The sequence below is a fragment of the Podarcis filfolensis genome (genome assembly GCF_964270895.1).
Source record: "Podarcis filfolensis genome assembly, chromosome: 17".
In the NCBI taxonomy this organism is placed as follows: Eukaryota; Metazoa; Chordata; class Lepidosauria; order Squamata; family Lacertidae; genus Podarcis; species Podarcis filfolensis.
This window is the reverse complement of record NC_139621.1, coordinates 8,874,374-8,893,948: the sequence shown is the minus strand read 5'-3', so window position 1 is coordinate 8,893,948 and position 19,575 is coordinate 8,874,374. Positions and strand designations below refer to the sequence as shown.

At 42.5% G+C, this 19,575-nt stretch overlaps 1 protein-coding gene across 1 annotated transcript in view; it reads left to right on the top strand.

The window, feature by feature from the left end:
* Positions 1-19,575, top strand: part of LOC310752354 (nuclear factor 1 X-type-like) — a gene marked incomplete at its 5' end in the record, with an annotated part of 229,254 nt that extends 209,679 nt beyond the window's left edge. Inside the window, 5 exon segments of the mRNA XM_083592463.1 lie at positions 35-97; positions 561-635; positions 2,795-2,915; positions 3,268-3,404; positions 18,199-19,575. Of these exon segments, the coding sequence (XP_083448589.1) occupies positions 35-97; positions 561-635; positions 2,795-2,915; positions 3,268-3,404; positions 18,199-18,407 (605 nt within the window). The 3' untranslated portion in view covers positions 18,408-19,575.

Here is a 19,575-nt window from a genome sequence, read left to right as displayed (position 1 = left end):
TCTCCTGATGTCAGTTTTTGCTTCTGTGTTTCAGAATCCGGACAATCAGACAATTCAAACCAGCAAGGAGATGCGGACATCAAACCACTGCCCAATGGTGAGTGAACTCCTGCCCAGGAATCAGATTCCCTGGTCACTTCTCCTGACTATTTGTCTCCTCACACAGAAGCCTTTTATTTCTCCCCTCCCCTCAGATCCCCATTTCTGAGGCCAGGTTGGGGTGGGTGGCAGGTGCTGCTGCGAATCAGAGGTCTTCACCATCTGGTTTGGAATCATTCCCTTCATATTTGAGAAATAAATGTAGCAGATTGTGAGACCTAAAAGGGGTGCTGAGATTTGATTAACGGATATGGCCAGATCTGAGAGCGGGAGCCTTGGACTCAGATGAGAAGCACTGGAGAAATGGAATTCAGAGTTGACCTAGAAGGGAGATTGCAAACCAGACTCACTTTCTGTCCAACTATGCTATAGCAAGCCACCTCCAGCCTCTTGTTGCCGACCCCTGTTCTCATTCCATTTTGTCCTCATGACCCAGTGTGCCTCTCTTCTTCTCTTTGCAGGGCATTTGACTTTCCAGGACTGTTTTGTGACATCGGGTGTCTGGAATGTTACGGAGCTGGTGAGAGTGTCACAGAGTAAGTCAGAGCAACTGAAACTTCTGGGTTGTTGTGCTGTTCCTAAGGGGATCAGGATTCAGAGAGACCTGTGCATGTGACCTCTGCAGCAATAGCCTCATCCTTCCCTCACTTTCTTAGCTTTCAGACTTGTTGCACAGTGTACTGTGACATCTCTGACTATGACTGGGCTGCCTTTCCAAATGGCTCTGTGGTCTTGTTGCTAAGCTAAGCCTATGGAAGCTGGATTTGATGAAGTGAAAGCTTGTGGAGTCAGGTTTGAGAAATTGCTAAGATGGACACCCTCCATATTCATGCTCTTTTTAAGGAGTTATGAATGCAAGACTCTTTCTCTTAATCACAGTCTTGCCCTCAGCAGCATCACAGCCTCATCCCTTTTCCTACTTAGTGCATTTACATTATATGCATATTAAGTGCATTTACATTAGATGCATATTAAAGGAGCAGGGAAGGGGAAGCATCCCAATTACATGTTGAACGTGGTGTAAAAATAGGGGCTTTTCCCCTTCTCAGGTTTCAACACCTGGAAAGGTTGACATTGTCGCAAAAAGATTTTGTCTCACTTGCTCCGGACATCTTGTTCTGTGGGTCCAACATGGATTCCAAGAGTACTTCCCAGCTGAAAGGTTTATTAGTCTCAGGGAACAGAGCGCCAATCGTCACAAGGATAGCAGCTAGTCCCAATAGACAGAGCCAGCCCTACCCTTTAGCAGAGTAATGATTTTATTTTTTTTACCATCATTAAGGTTGCCATTTCAACTTTCTATGTCAGGCACTAGAATGTGTCTGCACATAGGCTAGCAGGATCAGTACAGGAGGCACAAAATGACAAGAACCAGCGACGGCAGTGCCCAGTCCTAGCAAGGGATTCTTTGAGGTTCTTCTCATTCGTATTATTGCTACCATTTCTAGGGAGGCTGATGTGTAGGACCATCATAGGACCTCTTTCGCATCTTTAAGTCCAGTTGAGGTAGTTGATCCCAAATATTGCCAGAATTAATATGAGCATTTTGTGACTCTCCTGGTTATTATTATTTTAGGCTATTTTCATTGGTTGCATTAGAAGTTTTTGGTTTGTTCATCGTTTTATGGATGAAATTGGAAAGTTTTAGAAAGCAGGCTTTCAAGTTCTCCCCTTAGCTAGAAGGGAAACAGACACTCAGTTTCCAAGTTACCTAACCAAGTGTTGACTTATTTAGCACCATATAGTGCCAACCCAGTTCTGCTCTCTTTGGGCAACAAATTTAGTAACCTGAACCTGCTTACACTTTTATCTTTTCCCTTTCCTTGTGTGCCATTATATTTCAATTTGCTGCCTTTCTCTTTGGCAGTTTCCTGCACTCAGTAGCTTCAGCTACTGGTCATGCTACTACAGTCAGGGCTGTAAGGTGCATATCTATCAGCAGTGATATTTTTCTAGAAAAGGAGGCACCAGAACTCACTATGAACGCCTCCCTTGTTCTCTTAGAATGACCGGAACTGAGTTCCAGCAGCTGGAACTGAGTTCCAGCAAGTTCTGGCTGAAAAAAACAAAAAACCCTGAGTAGCAAGCTATTTGCTGATTTGACTGCTGAATCTCCTGTTTCCTAAAGCATGGGGAAAGCAACCAATGAAATCCATGCTGTCCGGCTTCCTTGCACTATGACCCCTGGCTGAAAGCTGTCATACCATGACAGTGTCAGGACTTTTACTGGGTGCACGTTGCAATAGTTGGTTTGCCTTTCAAGGGTAGAATCAGTTCTAGAGTACAGATGTTGTCATCTTGAAGTTAGCAAACTGCCTGAGCAACACCTCAGCAGAGCACCCTGGCCTGGTTTCCATGTAACAGTTCTGTTAGAGGAAATAGACTGTTTTTGTAATTCCTGATGCTGGAGTCAGCAAATGTCTCTGGTTGTCAAAAACTAATGACTAAGATAACAGCACCGAGAGATGGAGCTTCTTCAAGCCTGGTGACATCTGCCTTCATTCTGCAGAGCACATGGTGGGAATGTGCTAGTAGCCAAGATTGTCCCTAACTGGCCTTGCCAATATTATACCAAACCACCTTTAATACCTTCATTCAAGAAGATGGCAGCTACTGATTTAGGAAGTCAGTTTGACATTTTGTTTCTCTCTTGATGCCGATCCTCCAGTCTCTGAGTTTTTCTCTCATTCTTCAGCTCCTGTTGCCACAGCGTCTGGTCCGAATTTCTCACTGGCTGACCTCGAGAGTCCCAGTTACTACAACATCAATCAAGTGGCTCTTGGTAGACGGTCAATAACATCTCCACCTTCTAGCAGGTATGTCTCCCCACAACTGTTGCATAATGCAGAAGTCCTGCTGGAGGGCCTCAGCCTTGGAAGCAAATGATGCCTCTTTTACCAGTGTCCTCTCTCAGTCAGTCCCATTGTGAAGGATGCCTGGGCAGTAGGAGGACTATCTACTGTTGTAAACCAATACTGTCCAAAACCACAGGCCACTGGTGGAATAAAAGAAAACAGCTGCTTGCCCTTCCTAGTCTTGATGTCAACTAACCCCTCCAAACAAGAAAGCCCAGGCTCTGGAGGAGGAAGGCCTTCCTCAGCTGGTACCCTATTTCATCACTCAATGGTTGCTTATGGTCTGCCCTTCTGTGGTCTCTTCCCATTGCAGTTCCACCAAGCGGCCCAAGTCGATAGATGACAGCGAGATGGAGAGCCCTGTAGACGACGTGTTCTACCCTGGGACAGGGCGGTCCCCAGCAGCTGGCAGCAGCCAGTCCAGTGGGTGGCCCAACGATGTGGATGCAGGTAGGGGGCACCAACTTTGCACCCCCAGTTCACATAGATCTTGATGGGAAACTAAAGCAGAAGAGACTGGGCTGCCCTCTGGCCCTCATGTACTTAACACTCTTCTTGTACTGTATGGGCTGCACAAATTCCTTTTACAGAAGCAAGGACCTCCTGTTGTAAATTTCTTTTTTTAAAAAAAAAATTATTGAAATTTTACAGACAAAAGAGAATTACAGAATAAGAAAAGAAAAAGAAAAAAGATACAAAAATGCAAAGAAAAATAGAAAATACATGTGGAAATAAAAAACAATTAAAAAACAAATCAATCTTTTCGTATCTTATATTTCAATTACTTGTTTCCTGACCTCCTCACACCTCCCTTTTTTGTATTCCAATTCATCCTTTCCCTCTTTGTATTTATCTTAATTCTATATCTTAACATATTATAACTTTATATTTTCATCTAATTATCAGTCCATTTTTACATATTCTTTTTAACCTTATTGCTAAAGCCACTTCATTTCAATCCAACATCATTTTAGCATTCATTAATTTTACAATGTTTCTGCAAATAGTCTTTAAACTTCTTCCAGTCTTCTTCCACCAACTCTTCTCCCTGGTCTCGGATTCTGCCAGTCATTTCCGCCAATTCCATATAGTCTATCACTTTCATCTGCCATTCTTCCAAGGTGGGTAGATCTTGTGTCTTCCAATACTTTGCGATGAGAATTCTTGCTGCTGTTGTTGCATACATAAAGAAAGTTCTGTCCTTCTTTGGCACCAATTGGCCGACCATGCCCAGGAGAAAGGCCTCTGGTTTCTTCAGGAAGGTATATTTAAATACCTTTTTCATTTCATTATAGATCATCTCCCAGAAAGCCTTAATCCTTGGGCACGTCCACCAAAGGTGAAAGAATGTACCTTCATTTTCTTTACATTTCCAACACATATTATCAGGCAAATGATATATTTTTGCAAGCTTGACTGGTGTCATGTACCACCTATATATCATTTTCATAATATTCTCTCTTAAGGCATTACATGCCGTAAATTTCATACCGGTGGTCCACAGCTGTTCCCAGTCAGCAAACATAATGTTATGACCAATATCTTGTGCCCATTTAATCATTACAGATTTAACCGTTTCATCCTGCGTGTTCCATTTTAACAGCAAGTTATACATTCTTGAAAGTATCTTAGTTTTGGGATCTAACAGTTCCCAAAACTAATAATGCAGCCAATCTCGCACTTTATCTTTTAATTTCTCAAAACTCTGCAATTTCAATTTCTCTCCTTCTTGTTCCAATATTTCCCAATATTTCGGCCATTTGGCCTCCATATTGAGCTTTTTCTGAGCCTTCGCTTCCATTGGTGACAACCACCTTGGGGTTTTATTTTCCAATAAGTCTTTGTATCTCATCCAGACATTGAACAATGCTTTCCTGACAATATGGTTTTTAAATGCTTTATGTGCTTTAACCTTGTCGTACCACAAATATGCATGCCACCCAAAAACATTATTAAAACCTTCCAAATCCAAAATGTCTGTGTTCTCAAGAAGCAGCCAGTCTTTCAACCAGCAGAATGCTGTTGATTCATAGTAAAGTTTAAGGTCTGGCAGGGCAAATCCGCCTCTTTCCTTTGCATCAGTTAATATTTTAAATTTTATTCTGGGCTTCTTGCCCTGCCAGACAAATCTAGAAATGTCTCTCTGCCACTTCTTGAAACAGTCCATCTTGTCCAAAATTTGCAATGATTGAAACAGAAATAACATTTTTGGCAATACATTCATCTTTATAGCTGCAATTCGACCCAACAAGGAAAGCTTCAAATTTGACCATATTTCTAAATCTTTTTTCACTTCTGTCCAACATTTCTCATAGTTATCTTTAAATAAATTTAAGTTCTTAGCAGTCATATTAACCCTCAGATATTTTACTTTCTTAACTAATGTTAAACCTGTCTCCTTCTGAAACCTCTCTTTCTCAATCGGTGTTAAATTTTTCTCAAGAACTTTAGTTTTTGACTTGTTCACTTAAATTCTGCCACATGACCAAATTCTTGAATCAGTTCTAATACTCCTTTCGTACTAGATTCTGGCTCCTGTAACGTCAAAACTAGGTCATCTGCAAAAGCTTTCAATTTGTATTGTTTGGCTCCGACCTGGATACCATTAATCAGACGGTCCCTTCTAATCATATTTAGCAAAACCTCCAGGACTGAAATAAAAAGCAATGGGGAAATTGGGCAGCCTTGTCGTGTACCTTTCTCTATCTTAAATTCCTCTGTCATCACATTATTGACTATTAGCTTAGCCTTTTGTTCTGAGTAAATTGCACTTATACCATTTTCAAACCATTGACCCACCCCCATCCCCTGGAGATTTTTCTTCATAAAATTCCAAGAAATATTATCAAAGGCTTTCTCCGCATCTATGAAAATTAAAACTGCTTTAGTATTAATATTCACTTGCAACTTCTCCAAAATGTTGATTATGTTCCTTGTGTTGTCAGACAAGTGCCTACCTGGGAGAAAGCCAGCTTGGTCCTTATGTATCTCTTCCACTAATACTTTTTTTAATCTATTAGCCAAAATATCAGCAAATATTTTGTAATCCACATTGAGCAGGGATATGGGGCGGTAGTTCTTAAGTTGTGTCTTTTCCGACTCAGTTTTCGGTATAAGTGTAATATAAGCTTCCTTCCACGACTCTGGCGCTTTTTTCCCCTCCAAAATTTCGTTACAAACCTCTTTTAGTGGCTGAATTAACCAATCCTTCAAAGATCTATAATATTTTGAGGTTAAACCATCCGGCCCTGGAGATTTACCCAACTGCATATTCTGAATGGCACCTTCTACCTCCTGTTCTGTAATTTTATGGTTCAGCATTATCTTGTTTTCCTGAGAGATTTTTTGTAATCCATTTGTTTTTAAAAATTGGTCTATATCAAACTCTTTCTGTGGCCCTTGTGTATATAACTGTTTAAAATACCTCTGGAAGCATTTTCTAATCTCCACTGGATTCTGAATGTTCTTTCCTTCCACTTCCAAATTAGTGATAGTATTGAGCTTTTGTCTTTTTTTCATTTGCCAAGCTAACAATTTTCCACATTTATTAGCCGATTCAAATGTCTTTTGTCTCATTTGTTTAATTTTCCATTCAATTTCCTGGTTCATCATCTTCATATATTGCACTTGATATAACTTTATATCTCTCAGAATCTCTTGTGACTTTGGTTTCGCTCTTAGTTTCTTCTCACCCTCTTTTATTTTTTCCAAAATTCTATCTGTTTTTTCATTTTGGGCTCTCTATTGTATTCTGTTGGATCAGAAACCCCCTCATAACTGCTTTACTTGCGTCCCAGATTATTCTTTTTTCAATACTAGTATTCAAATTTATCTCAAAATAGTCTCTCAAGGTTTTTTGGGCCTTCTTAACAACCTCTTGATCTCTAAATAAGGTGTCATTCATCCTCCATCTGAAGGAACCGATTGGTGTTAGTTTCATCTCCATTTTCACAGCATTATGGTCGGAGCAAGTTTTTGGGCAAATTTCCACTTTTCAAGTCTTAGGTGCCAGTCCTCTAGTTATCCATATTTGGTCAATTCTAGTCCATGTCGTTTTGGCTTCAGAGAAGAATGTTCCCTCTCTTCCTAAGGGGTTCTTAATTCTCCAAATATCAATCAAGTCCATATTGTCAGTCAGTTCAAAAAAAGTTTTTGGTAGTCTGCCATCTTTAGTTACAGTCTGTCTCTGCAACTTGTCCATATTTGTAGATACCACTCCATTCATATCTCCCATCATAATAATGTTGTAATCCATGTAGTCCAACAATGTCTCATGCAGTTTCTTAAAAAATTCAGATTTCCCCTCATTTGGTGAATAAACTCCTACTATTAAAAAATTTTCTCCTTGTGATTGAATTTCGATTGCCACAAATCTTCCTTGATCATCTTTAAAAACAAATTTCAGTGATAGGCTCTCTTTGGCATAAATTACAACTCCTCTCTTTTTGACCTTATCCGATGAAATAAACTCTTGACCCAATCTTTTATTAATCAATACTTTCCTGTGTAGCCTTATCACATGTGTTTCCTGTAAACAAATTAAGTCCAACTGTTCCTTTTTCAATAAATGAAAAACTTTCCTCCTCTTCTCCGGGGAGTTAAATCCATGAATGTTCCAACTTAGCAATTGCAGAGACATTGTGTAATTATTCTACTTTCCTCCAACTGCTCCCAGTAATTCCTCTTGTTCTGACGGTGGTATCACTTTTGCTGGTTTGTCCAATCCCAAAGATGGTGGTGCTATGTCTAATACTCCTGGTTTTAAAGCTCTTAACTCTTCTAAAGCTTCTTTCTGCAGGTCTTCTTCGTGGTCTCTCAGAAATTTTCCCTTGTCTTCCACTGATCTTATTTTAATTTTTTTCCCTTTAAATGTAAAGGATAGGCCCTGGGGGAATTCCCACCTGAAAACAATTCTGTTTCTTCTCAGCAGGGCCACCAAGTCTCCGTAGTTAGTTCTAAGATCCAGTAAATATTTTGGAATATCCTTAAAAATCTCCACTCTTGAATCGTTTATTTCCAAGCTTTTCTGGTAGTGCAGACTCAGTATTTTATCTCTCTCTTCTTTCGTTCGGAGGGTGACCAAACAGTCTCTCACCCTGTTCTTTCTCCCTCCTCTTCCAAGTCTGAAAGCACTCACTATCTTGAAGTCTTGATTAGCATCCAGATTCCAAAATTTTGCAAATTCCTGCTCAAGGTAGTCACATAGGTTATCTTTTTCAAATTCCGGTACCACCCTGATCCTCAAATTAGTCTGTTTCTCCCTCAGTTCAATCATAGACAAAAGCGACTGATGGTCCCCGAGCTGTTTGCGCATCGGTTTTATTTCTTCCTCTACTGCCGCTGCTTTTTCTTCTGCTTCCTCAGCTGTCTTTCGATTAGAGGCAGATTCTTGCAACAATTTTTCAATAGATTCTGTATTGGAATTCACCTTCTGTCCCAAGCTATTAATGCTAACAGTATTCTGGTCAATTTTAGTTGTTTGTTCAGTAACTTGTTTACTTAGGCTTTCCAATTTTTCATAAATTTTGCTTAGTACCGAAGTAAATCCCTCTTCTGAGGCCATTCCTTTTAACCCAGCTTGTGCAGTATCTTCCCCCTGTGTCACAGGAGGGCCAGGAACAGATGGTCTACGCTGCTGGGATGCTGCACTAGGCTGCTGCACTCTAACCTTGCCGGATCTTGTTTTTTCATTCATCACCCTTTGTCTATGAGTCAAGGTCAATCCCACGGTAAAAGCTTGCAATGGAAATTCCCCAGAGTTAAAAGTTAAGAGTGGAAAAATCCCCCAGCTGGGTGTATAGTTCCAATGTTCCTCTAGGGGGACACTGTAGCAGTCATTAATGTTACAATAAAATGTCTTTTCCAACTTTCCAAAGTCCCCCTCAGCAAAGCAGGCAACAGTTTCAAATCCAGAGAAGACCTTTAACAAATATCTCCTTTGCAGAGTTAACCATTAAAATGTTACATTGTCCATAAGTAGTGCGACTCTCAGTGCAACAATTCTAACGATCCTTGCAGTCCGTTCCCAGGAATTAGGTGGTGGTCTCTATTCCCTTTTCCTTTCTTTTGCAGGCAAAAAAGTCACTTTCCCCTCCTCCCCCCCCCTCTCCTGCAACCTGGGGAGGGAGTTCTTTTACTTTGATGTTCAGATTTGGAGCTTTGAAGCACCGCTCTCCAGGTATTAGCTCAGAGAGTCTTTGCTTTGATCTGTATACAGAAAGGAAGGCGGACTTCCTGTTTACATCTTCCCGCTTCAGTGCCGAATCAATCCCTTTTTTCTCCTTTTAGTCCCAGATCTTAAGCTTCACCTACTCACGGGTAGTTGTTTAGCAGCCGAATTGTCACAGGAAAAAGGTCAGTGCTCTCCGGCAATAGCTGTGCGGCTTCACCCCACGGAAAGAGCAATTGACTCTCAGCACTGCGCCAAGCTCCCGTTACGCTCCGGAGCCCCTTGCGGGGTTCCTTCGCAAATCCGGGGGGCGCTAAAGGTGCCCGCTGAGTCCCACGTTCACAGGCTTCTCCTGCCTGTGATTTTCGAAAGGGTCTCCGCTTCGCCGTAGCAGACAGACCCGATTTCCGCGGAGCTTCTCCCTCCAGACTAGAAGGAGACCGCCATTGCCGTTGGCGCCGCCTCCGGAAGCCCTCCTGTTGTAAATTTCATTCCTCCAACACAGTGGTCACCTTTCTAGATAATGCCTTAGGTTTGTGAGGCAGGATTTAAAAGGAACATAGGCAGATTCTAGTCTCTTCTGACACATATTCCTTGAGGTATTGTAGGCTGCTATAATTTCTGGTCCTGATACTCAGAGTTTTCCTTTGCATCCCCTGAGACATTTTGCAGAAAGTGCAGGCCAAGTGGTAGCTGTGTTAAGGATCTGAAGGAACTGTGTTTGGACAGCTACCTACAGATTCCACAGGCTGGAAAGAACATTTCAGAGGAGCAGAGATATAGTTGCTTACGACAGGCTTGGGGTGTAACTCTTTAATAGACAAATCCTCAATGCAGGATTAGAGGGGAGCCCTGACCTAAAATAAGAGAAATGGGGTGGGGATGAGACACAATGATAGAATGACATAAAGAGAACCCAGGATCAGCAAAGCTGTGGCCTGAGACCAAGTGGTATGGATCCAAGCACAGTAGTTGGGCGCTAAGACAATGTAAGTCCTGAAACAAGCCTAGGATTCTGGAACATGGAAAGAAGGGACCAGTGGGATGCTATTCAGTAAAGCATTCTAGCTTGTAGGCACAATAGAGAAAAGAGGTAAATTGCACACATTGAACACAGAGATCTTCACATTTACATGATGTTTGCATAGAGCATAATACAATGTAGTATAGATCTGCAATACAGAGGATATGATTTCTAAATGTTCCCTGTGTCATGCGTTGTTGGGAGTAAATGTTTAAGCACTGATGCCAGAGAAGATGCTAGCTTGTAGACGCCAAGCGGAGGTTGTGAGTGACAGCATGTATTTGTTGGTTGTGTGCATGAGGGGGTCTCTGTGAATAAAGAGGAAGGGGATTAATAAGGGGGAGGCAGCTTGGGTGCAGGTTTGTGAGAATGGAGAGGATGCTACATGGAGTCTGTTGGGAAGAGGCTTTGCTGAGATGCAGCAGCCTCTAAGGTGAGGCACAGCAACTGTTTGTACTGGGATTGCTTACTCAGTGCTGGGAATCAGCTGCCCTTAGGCTGGAGCATAACAGCAATCTGTTTATCCAGGGATTCCTTGTTGCAGGCAGGCTTGGGATTCAGATACTTCTGGGATAGGATGCTGTTGCTGTTGAATTGTTATGTGGAAGCAGAGTTCTCTATTTGGAGACCAAAAGACAAGAAGCAGAATATAATTAAAAACCAAAATGCTTAAACGGATGTGATAGAATGGATGGAAAAAAGGGATGGGGGGATGAGATCAACATCCATAGCCCAGCAGGGGAGCATAGTTCAGCTCATTTGAGACCCCTTTGTCAATTCCTAGTCTTTCTAACTAAAGGACTTCAGATGCCAGAGCTTGACACGGTCTGCACCTGAGACTTGAGAGAGCTGAATTCAGTTCATGCTAATCAGGAGGTGGTTGCAACGCTTTGTCTGTATCCTGTTTTCTTGACTGACACACAAACCCTTTGCTATCATTTTGAAATAGCAGTTTTCTGACATGACTCGTGTCATTCTCTGGTTAGGGCATTTGTGTGCTTGCTTGGTGATATTTTTCTCTGCATTCCCAATGAGATCATTTGCCCATTTTGAAACATGGAAATAAAAAATGATTGAAAAATTCAGACTTCTTTGCAAAGTTGAAATTCGCTTTGGAAGTATCGCCAGCGTTCATGACTGTCTGTGGTGAGAGTGACTAGTGTGAGCAGGTTCAGTTAGCTAACTATACCCGCTTCAGTTAGCTAACAAAATTCCTTCCCATGCCAATCATCTCTTCAAATTCCTGTCCAGCAGTTGCAGGGATGATTGTGAATCTGTGACATCCTGGGGGAAAAGAAGGAAATTGGTTTCAGAATAAAACACCTCTTACACTGGCCTTTTCCATTGGTCTTTCTTTCATCCCTTTTATATGTTAGCAATAAAAAATTATCTGATCCCATTAGGCATCTGCTTATTGGCATTCTTAGCTATTGACAAAGAGACATATATTCTTATGGTACTTGCTACCCACACCTTGCTAACAAGTCAGATGTCTCAGGAGAAAGGGGACCTCCCAGCTATGTATTTTTGAGGAAATGCTCTTGCCTGAAAATTTTATAGGGTATACATTAGATAGCTATGAAGTAGTTTGTGGACATTGCACAATTGCTCTAGGAACTAAGCAACTGTGCATCTTTGGAGAGCTAACTGAAATTACCATAGAGGCTTCCAAGAACAAGAAAGAACACTACCTGGTAAAATCTATCTACCCCGCCCCAACCAGCACACTCACACTTGTAGAATTCCTAGCGTTTGACATTGCGAAAAGCATAACTCGGATCCAAAATTGGCCAGCAAATGGTCTATGGAGGGCCCAGGAGAGGTCGGAGCTGCAGGTCCACTCCTGCCTAGTAATAGAAAGTGAATGACAGGAGATGCACGTCTTCTTTTGAGAGGGAGCCTTGAAGAAGATGGCCTTTGCTTGGAAACACAAAAACAACAACTGCAAAGACTTAGTGAAATGGGTTGCTAATTCTCAGTGTCTGGCTGCCAAATTTGGAGTCAAGAAGCAATTTACCCTCTGGTCTGGGTAGGAAGTATATGGAGCGCTTTTTCCATTTGCCTTCCCAGGCAGCATGTGGCACATGTCTTCTTGAGCCAGTTGCTCTCCAAGCACCTTCTGCACTACACCTGCTCTCTGTTTGCAGCACATTCGATAGGATAGCGTTGTGCAGCGGAACTGTGGGGAGTGAATGTACTTTGCACCTGGGGGCTGCTCTAGATTAGGCTTTTAGTTATGCATTTGTAATCCTGTCACATCATCCTGTGCTGCGCTTAGATGATATGATCCCAAAGGTGTCTCCTCCCCCTTAGAAGCCTCAAGGCTGTGGAACAGGTTGTATTCATATGCATTCCCCCTCTTTCTCTCTCTCCTCTCCCCCCTCCTCCTTTGTCTTGTTGAGTTTTGTTCCCAGCCATCTCAACAAATCGCCAATTAAGCAGCGCAGCTGCAGGGCTTGTGTGAACAGCTGGAGAGACCATCCAGCCGTCTGACAGGGACAGGTGTTCACAGCTGGCTGGCCGCCCCCCTCCCCATCCCTGTGCTCAGGTATCAGGTGTTAGGCAGCTGGCATGAGATAACAGGCTGGGGGCTTTTCTCTCCCAGGCCCCCTTGCCTGCTGCTGAAGTGCCAGATTGTGCTGGATTACAGAAGCAGCAGCAAACATGAAAACCATGGCCCATCTCCCTTAGCGGCAGTATAGCAGCTCCCACCATTCAAAGGGTGTGTCGCCAGTTTGCTTGTTGTACACACATTGGGATGTTTTTTGTAATTGACAGCCCACTGGATGGCTGTAGGCTTCTGGACAGCAAATTCAGGGTCAGCCCACCGCACTATAAGAATAGGCACACACTCCAAGGAAATTAATTAGTGGGTAATTAGTAGGAGATTTGAGGTAAAGTTCTAAGTGCTGAACCTCAACTCTGACACTGCATAGTACTCCACACCCAAATTTATTTCTCGGTGTTCTAGTCAAAGATGGCTGCAGACACAACCACTTGTGGTTATAAAGGATCCACTGGATCAATTGTGGTCTCAGTGCAGAAGCATCAAAGACCAAGCAACAGCCTTTTTTTGGTCTGGGCAATATACTTTTCCAGTGGGACCTGCAACAAAATGATGCAGCATAGAGTGCTCCAGTTCAGAGTTCTAGCCAGGTAGCCATGCTGTTTTCCAGGATACTGCATTTCCACATACACACTTCTGGTATGTGCCTCCCACCTCAAACAGTCCTGTAGTCCTTTGTTCAGTCCTCATTGGACTATTCCCCCCTCCTCTGTTTTCAATGGGTTGTTTGTTTGTTTGTTTGTTTGTTGTTTCTACTGCCACAGTCTTTGAGATTTCCAGGAGCGTGCTAATATCTGTAGCTCCAGTGGCTGATGCTGTTTTGACTACATAAGGATACACATTCAGAAAACTGGTTCATTATTAGCAAACAACAATCGTTCTCAACCCCAATCCCACAGACAACTGGATAATTGCTGGGGGTCTCCGCAGAACAGTTAACATATGTTTTGTTTAAGAAAGAATGCACATGCAGAACTTGCATTTTACTAAACTTCTCTGCCCCCATTGACATTGTTATCAAAAACTGCCAGCAGCATATTATGAAATAAACTGGCCCAGGCCAGGCGTCTAAGAAATCCCCTTTAACTAGTAATTTTTTACTGGGGAAACAGTATGCTGCACCAGTGTTCTACTGTGAAAATTATGAGCCCTAGGTCAAATCAGCCTCAGTCTCTGTTGTCCGAAAAAGATAAAACAAGTCATGGGCCACATACAGATACTGACTATTTCACCACCTTTCCACAGGGCACCGGTGGTCTGCATGCCATCATTTGAGAAACTCTGGTATGTAGGATGTAATTCTGCTAAAGCAGTTCCAAAAAGAGAGAAAGCACGAAGCGGCTCTATTCTTTGACTATTATTTGTCTGACTGAAAAAATCGCATAATTCCCACGGCTTGGGGTGGGTGGGGTGGGAATCAGAGACATAATAATCGTTACTAAGGAAAATGAACAAGGAGTATTGTGGCACCTTAAAGACCAACCAGCATATTATGGCAAGCTTTCATGGACTGCAGTTCACTTCATCATATGCAACTGTTGATGTGGACTGTGGTCCGTGAAATCTAATAGCGCAATAAATTTGTTAGCTTAAGACACCTAGTCCTCTAGGAAAGATAAGCACAAGCTAACATGCCAACCTGTTGGACAAGGAATTTGATTTACCAGGAGACTTGTGCCGGTGACAGTGGTATATATTGAAGTAAGACATACTCAAGCTAAAAATAAGACAGTGAGAGGATTCTGTTCACTGAACAGCTGCCCTTGAGAGGACAGGTAATATATGGAGCCTTAAGAGCAGGAGCATCGTGCATGAATGGCCAGTGGAAACATTCTGGATTTTATTGCCCAAACTGCTCAGCATTTTTGCTATTGAAATGGCACGTCTCACCCTTTAAATCCAGACATTTGTGAACCCCAAGTATCTATTTATTTTTAATTGCCTTCTACTCACATGGCTTTCTTAAAACAAGTTTTTAAATAAAAAAATAGATACTAGGGGTTGTCTTTGTCTATTTACATTCTAGTCGCTGAAGTCTTTTCTGAATAGTGTCACCTGCTCATTTGTTTCTTTGTATGCTTGTTCCTGTTGCGTTTCTGTCACTGGCAAACACATTTTTATAGCGGTACCCAGCTATTTAAACAGAGCTACTTAGATGGAGATGTGCATGTGTGTTTGTGGCTGCCACAAGGTCTTACTGGATTTTACCACATGAGCTTTAACTGCTCAGCACTTGTGTGTCCCTGGAAAATATAGAGCCTTTCTTCTCCAACAGTGCCCTACCATTTCAACAATCTCTTCCTATTTTGCTGCTGTTGTTAAGTCACAGGGGACCAGTTTGTACATCATCAGAATCTGCTCTGTGAGTCAAGTTTGACGGCTAGGTGGGGTTGCCCACTTGTCAATCTCATGCCGTCACATGATTGGCAGAGCACCCACCTGTGAAAACCCCTTGCACTTTGCAAATCCACTTTTAAGCCCCCAGTCGTCCCTATTTTCCCATTGCAGAGCTAGTACCAGTTTCAGCTTTAGATCTGGAAAATGGGGCAAAGATTAAAAATCTCATTGCGCAGCACCACTCACAACTGGAGCTCCTGACAGCAGCTTTCAGGTTTTAAAAATTAAGATACTGGGAGATCTGACATGGAACTCTTGCATCTCATGTAGTTTGGCCCTTAACTCTTATTAAAAACAAGGGGTACATACTCATTATTTTTAAAAAAATAAAAATAAAAATTACTAAGCTTGATTCCGGACTAGCCCAAAGTACTCTGTGGTTCTCTGAATGTAACCTGCAGTCTGCATATACTTGAGTCCCAGAGGAAGTAGCCTGATTTCAAGATACAGCCCACAGCCTGTATGTTCTCCTTGTACTGATTTCATGACAGGTTTTAGCAGGACTTCCCTTGCCCATAATGGTATATCATATTTCTGTGGTAAGCATGTACAAGTGCTGAAAGATCACTTTGGGCTGGGAAGATTCAGGATGTGCCTTCCTGCTCTCTTCCTTTCCACCCAGGACTAGGAGGTCTGCTATGTGGAATGGCAGAGTGGGGAACCTTGGGCTTCCGTGGCCTCTTTTTGCTTTGTTTCTAAGGGCCTGCACAGCCACACACGTATCTCCCGAGAGGGAGACAGCCTGTGAGTCTTGGGGTTGAGGACATCAAGGATGGCACTTTGCTCTCTGGCTTCCCACCTGTAGCATCCTGTTTCTCCCTAAGAGTGGTACAAAGGAGGGCAGCTCGAGTCTGCACATTCCTTGAAAAAATGGCTGATTTAGAAGCCGTGTGCATATCAATCAGACTATGCAATTGGTTCTGTGTTGTTTTTTGTTGTTTTTTTTAAAAAATAATTTTTATTAGCTGGCCAATCACATCAAATTAAATCACATCACATAAATTCCAAATTACAAAGCCAAATTTTTAAATTTTGTTGGGGGAACCCATACTTCAAGATCCAAAGGGGGATTCAGATCATCTTCTTATTACTGCGTTAATGTCCAAATCAGTCCCAATCAGTCCAAACAAAATTCATAATTCTATCCAGTCTTATCTTGGTGTTTCCACATCATATCTTGTTCATATAATTTCTATTTTTCCTTTACGATCTCTTCTGTTAGTCTCCTTAAGCCGATAAGCAAAATAATAATCCTGTGTGGATTTCCCGTTCCTCCACTAAGTCCAGATGGTTTCCATATATCTCCTTCGTAGATAACATCACTCTTTCCATCATAAATTTGGCATTTGTCGCTCTTAAGTCCCACCGAGAAGTTGATCCACGATATGTAAACAACTCTATTTCTCTCTTTCTCCTTCCAGACCCAAGAGCTCCAACAATGCCTCCCAAAATGGCGACGGCATTTTTAACTGCGTCATTCCAAAACTCTTAGCTTTCCAGCTTCATCTTGAAACATTGCTTTGGTTCGAAAGTTTATCTCCACACAGCCTTAAATCCACAGCTTAAGTCCTTAGTTTCTGACTCATTAGGGGAGGGGATTCTTGTTAAATCACATAAGAAAAAGGAAGGCAGGTTTTTTTCCCCCTCCCCCCTCAGTCATACCGTATCTTGACGTATCTTCTCATATTTTATTCTTGTCTTGTTATCAGAGATCTCTTCTGTCAGCAGTCTTTACTCCCCTTTTTCCTTGAAGCATGTGCAGTTTATCTCGTCCAAATTGTTTCTTTTGAAGATGCTTGCAACTAGCGGCGCGAATCAGGGACAGCGTCCAGGAGTGCCGGAATCCCACAGGAGGGCTTTGTGCCTAGTGCCCCCACCCCCACAAATTCGGGGGTGGTATAGGGCACAGCAGGCAAGGGCCGTCCCCCCCCCACAATCCTGGGGGGGTTAAGGAGGCTAATTACCCCCATCATAGCCTCCAAATTACCTCGTGTGGGTCGGAGAGATGTTATTGTCAGCCATCTTCCGATGCGCCACCTAGTGGCCCCGGTTCTGTGTTGTTTTGGAAGGGGGAAATGGTTTGAGAGCTCCTGAAATATACATCAGGATAAGATCACAACATGTGCAACCAGTGGGGAAACAGCAGGAGTCATTTCTGAAAATTGATCCATTTGGAAAAGATAGATCCCTTGTGAGTTACTAAAACATCCTTGTATTTCTGGGTTTGCAGGCAATTCTCAAACAAATTCTAATAACACCCAAGTGGCAGGTCTGTGGGCATTACTCTCACAGAACTGCAGGGCGAGAGTGAGGCTTCAATTACCTCTGAGCATACCTTCAGAGAAGGAGGGGCAATTGTCATGCAAATGAGAATTCTGGCAAATTTCATTCCCATTATAAATCTAACTTTAAACCTGCATGGAAATACCCTGAAACAAGGTCTTTCAAAGCACTAATAAACACTCTTCACAGATTAGTTCACATTGCTCAGATTACAGAGTGACACAAGCGAGGTGCACAACCATCTCAGCTGTGCCTGTAGGTCAAGGGATAGTTTTGCAGCAATGGGGGGGGGGGGGCAAAGAAGGAAACCAACCCTCTTCAAGAGGAAGGAAAATGTAGTGATCTAGTGGGATCAGCAAGCAAGCAATTCATATGCTCCCTGGGCTGTCATTCCAGGCTCTCTACAGATAGTTAAAGTTTAGCTCTTAGTACATGTTAAGTGCTGTAGAAATAATATATGATGACTATGTCTTTGCATATACCACTTCTGCAACACATATTGGAATCTGACTGTTTCAGCGGAGTTATTGTACAGTGAGCGGGTAGCTTTTATGAAGGATAGATGTACCATACACGCCAACTGCTTCGTAGACCTGTTCACTGGCAGGCAGAGAGAGACACAAGAAATTCAAAGCAGCCATTGCCCACACACTCTTTCCCATAGACCTGCAACAGCTGAATCCTGGCAAAGGGGGCCTATTCAGACTGTGAGCTGGTCCACAAGAGTGAACGAAAGAGCACGGCTAAATACTAATCCATCTTTCCATCTGTTAAACCATGCACTTTCTCCCTGATTCCTTGCCAGGACCGGCTTCTTTAAAGAAGTCAGGGAAGCTGGATTTCTGCAGTGCCCTGTCCTCCCACACCACCTCCCCGAGAATGGCTTTCACCCATCACCCGCTGCCTGTCCTAGCAGGAGTCAGACCAGGTGAGAACAAAGCCATTTTCTTAGGGGGGGGAATGGGTGGATTGTGGGCAAGGGTGGGGAGGCAAGGGACAGAGCTGTCTCCCTGAAAGGGCATGTCAGAGTTCTCAGTCATGTCGGTTCTGGCAATGGTCTCCTGCTCTCTCTCTCTCTCTTTCTTTCTCTCTCTCTCTTTCTTTTGTTCTTTCATTTTCTTGCTTTCTCTTTCTGCTGCCGAGGCAGCTTAACACGAGGATTGTATAATGCATCCTGGAAGACCGATCATTTTGGTGGGATGGGGTTTTCACCAAGTTTTCCTGCTCCATTAATCTGGATCGACTTGGGCAACATCGAGTCAAAGATGACCGTAGTGGACTAGATGTTCTGGTTTGACATACGGCAGTTTCGTATGCTTCTATGAGAACCCTATGGAAAAAGAGTGTCCCGAATTAATTGGGTTTAGATTTAAATATCTGGAAAAACACATGTAGAACATCCATTGGGGTGTTAAATATGAAATTCTAACAGACACCAAAGTAGCACATCAAGATACACTCAGGTTTGTATGTTGCGTTTCCTCCACCCCACCCCACCCCACCCCACTCCACCCCACAAATTAGCTTTCTACCCCCAGATTAAAACAACAACTGCTGTGGGAGTTGTAAGCCCCACTGAAGGGAAGGTGACTTAGGCAAGTTTTCAGTACCTTTCTTAGAAATCTATATTTTCAAAGCAAAAATTACTTGCAGTGTATTCTAAGTGTCTGCTTAGAGACTGATTTGCCGCACTAATTTCACGTCCAAAATTTATTTATTTACTTACTTTAGTTATTTATACACCACCCTTCAGTGAAACTTTCCCAGGCTGCCTTTACGATTAAAAATAGAAATACAGTAACGCAACAAAAATTATAAAATGTATGCAGTAAAAATGACAGCAATAACATGCAAAGCAGCAGATGGCAGAGTAGCATAAATACTGTTTATTGCTAGCATGTGAATGGTCATATATGTAGGAATAACTTTTTTGAATTGTCAAGATTGGAAACGACCAATTCAGTAGCAGCTCTTGTATGTTTTATGCATTTTAGGAGGGTGCTGTGATTTGTGTTTGAATGGTGGGTTTATGTAATGTAATGTAATGTTTAGTTGTGCCGTAGTGTATGTTGCACAGGACTGTAGTGTGTGTATGTGTGTAGAAAGAGGAAGGTATATTGGAATAGGATGACAGCACCTCTTAGTGTGGAGTGGTCAGGCAAGGAACAGAGTAAGTAGGTTT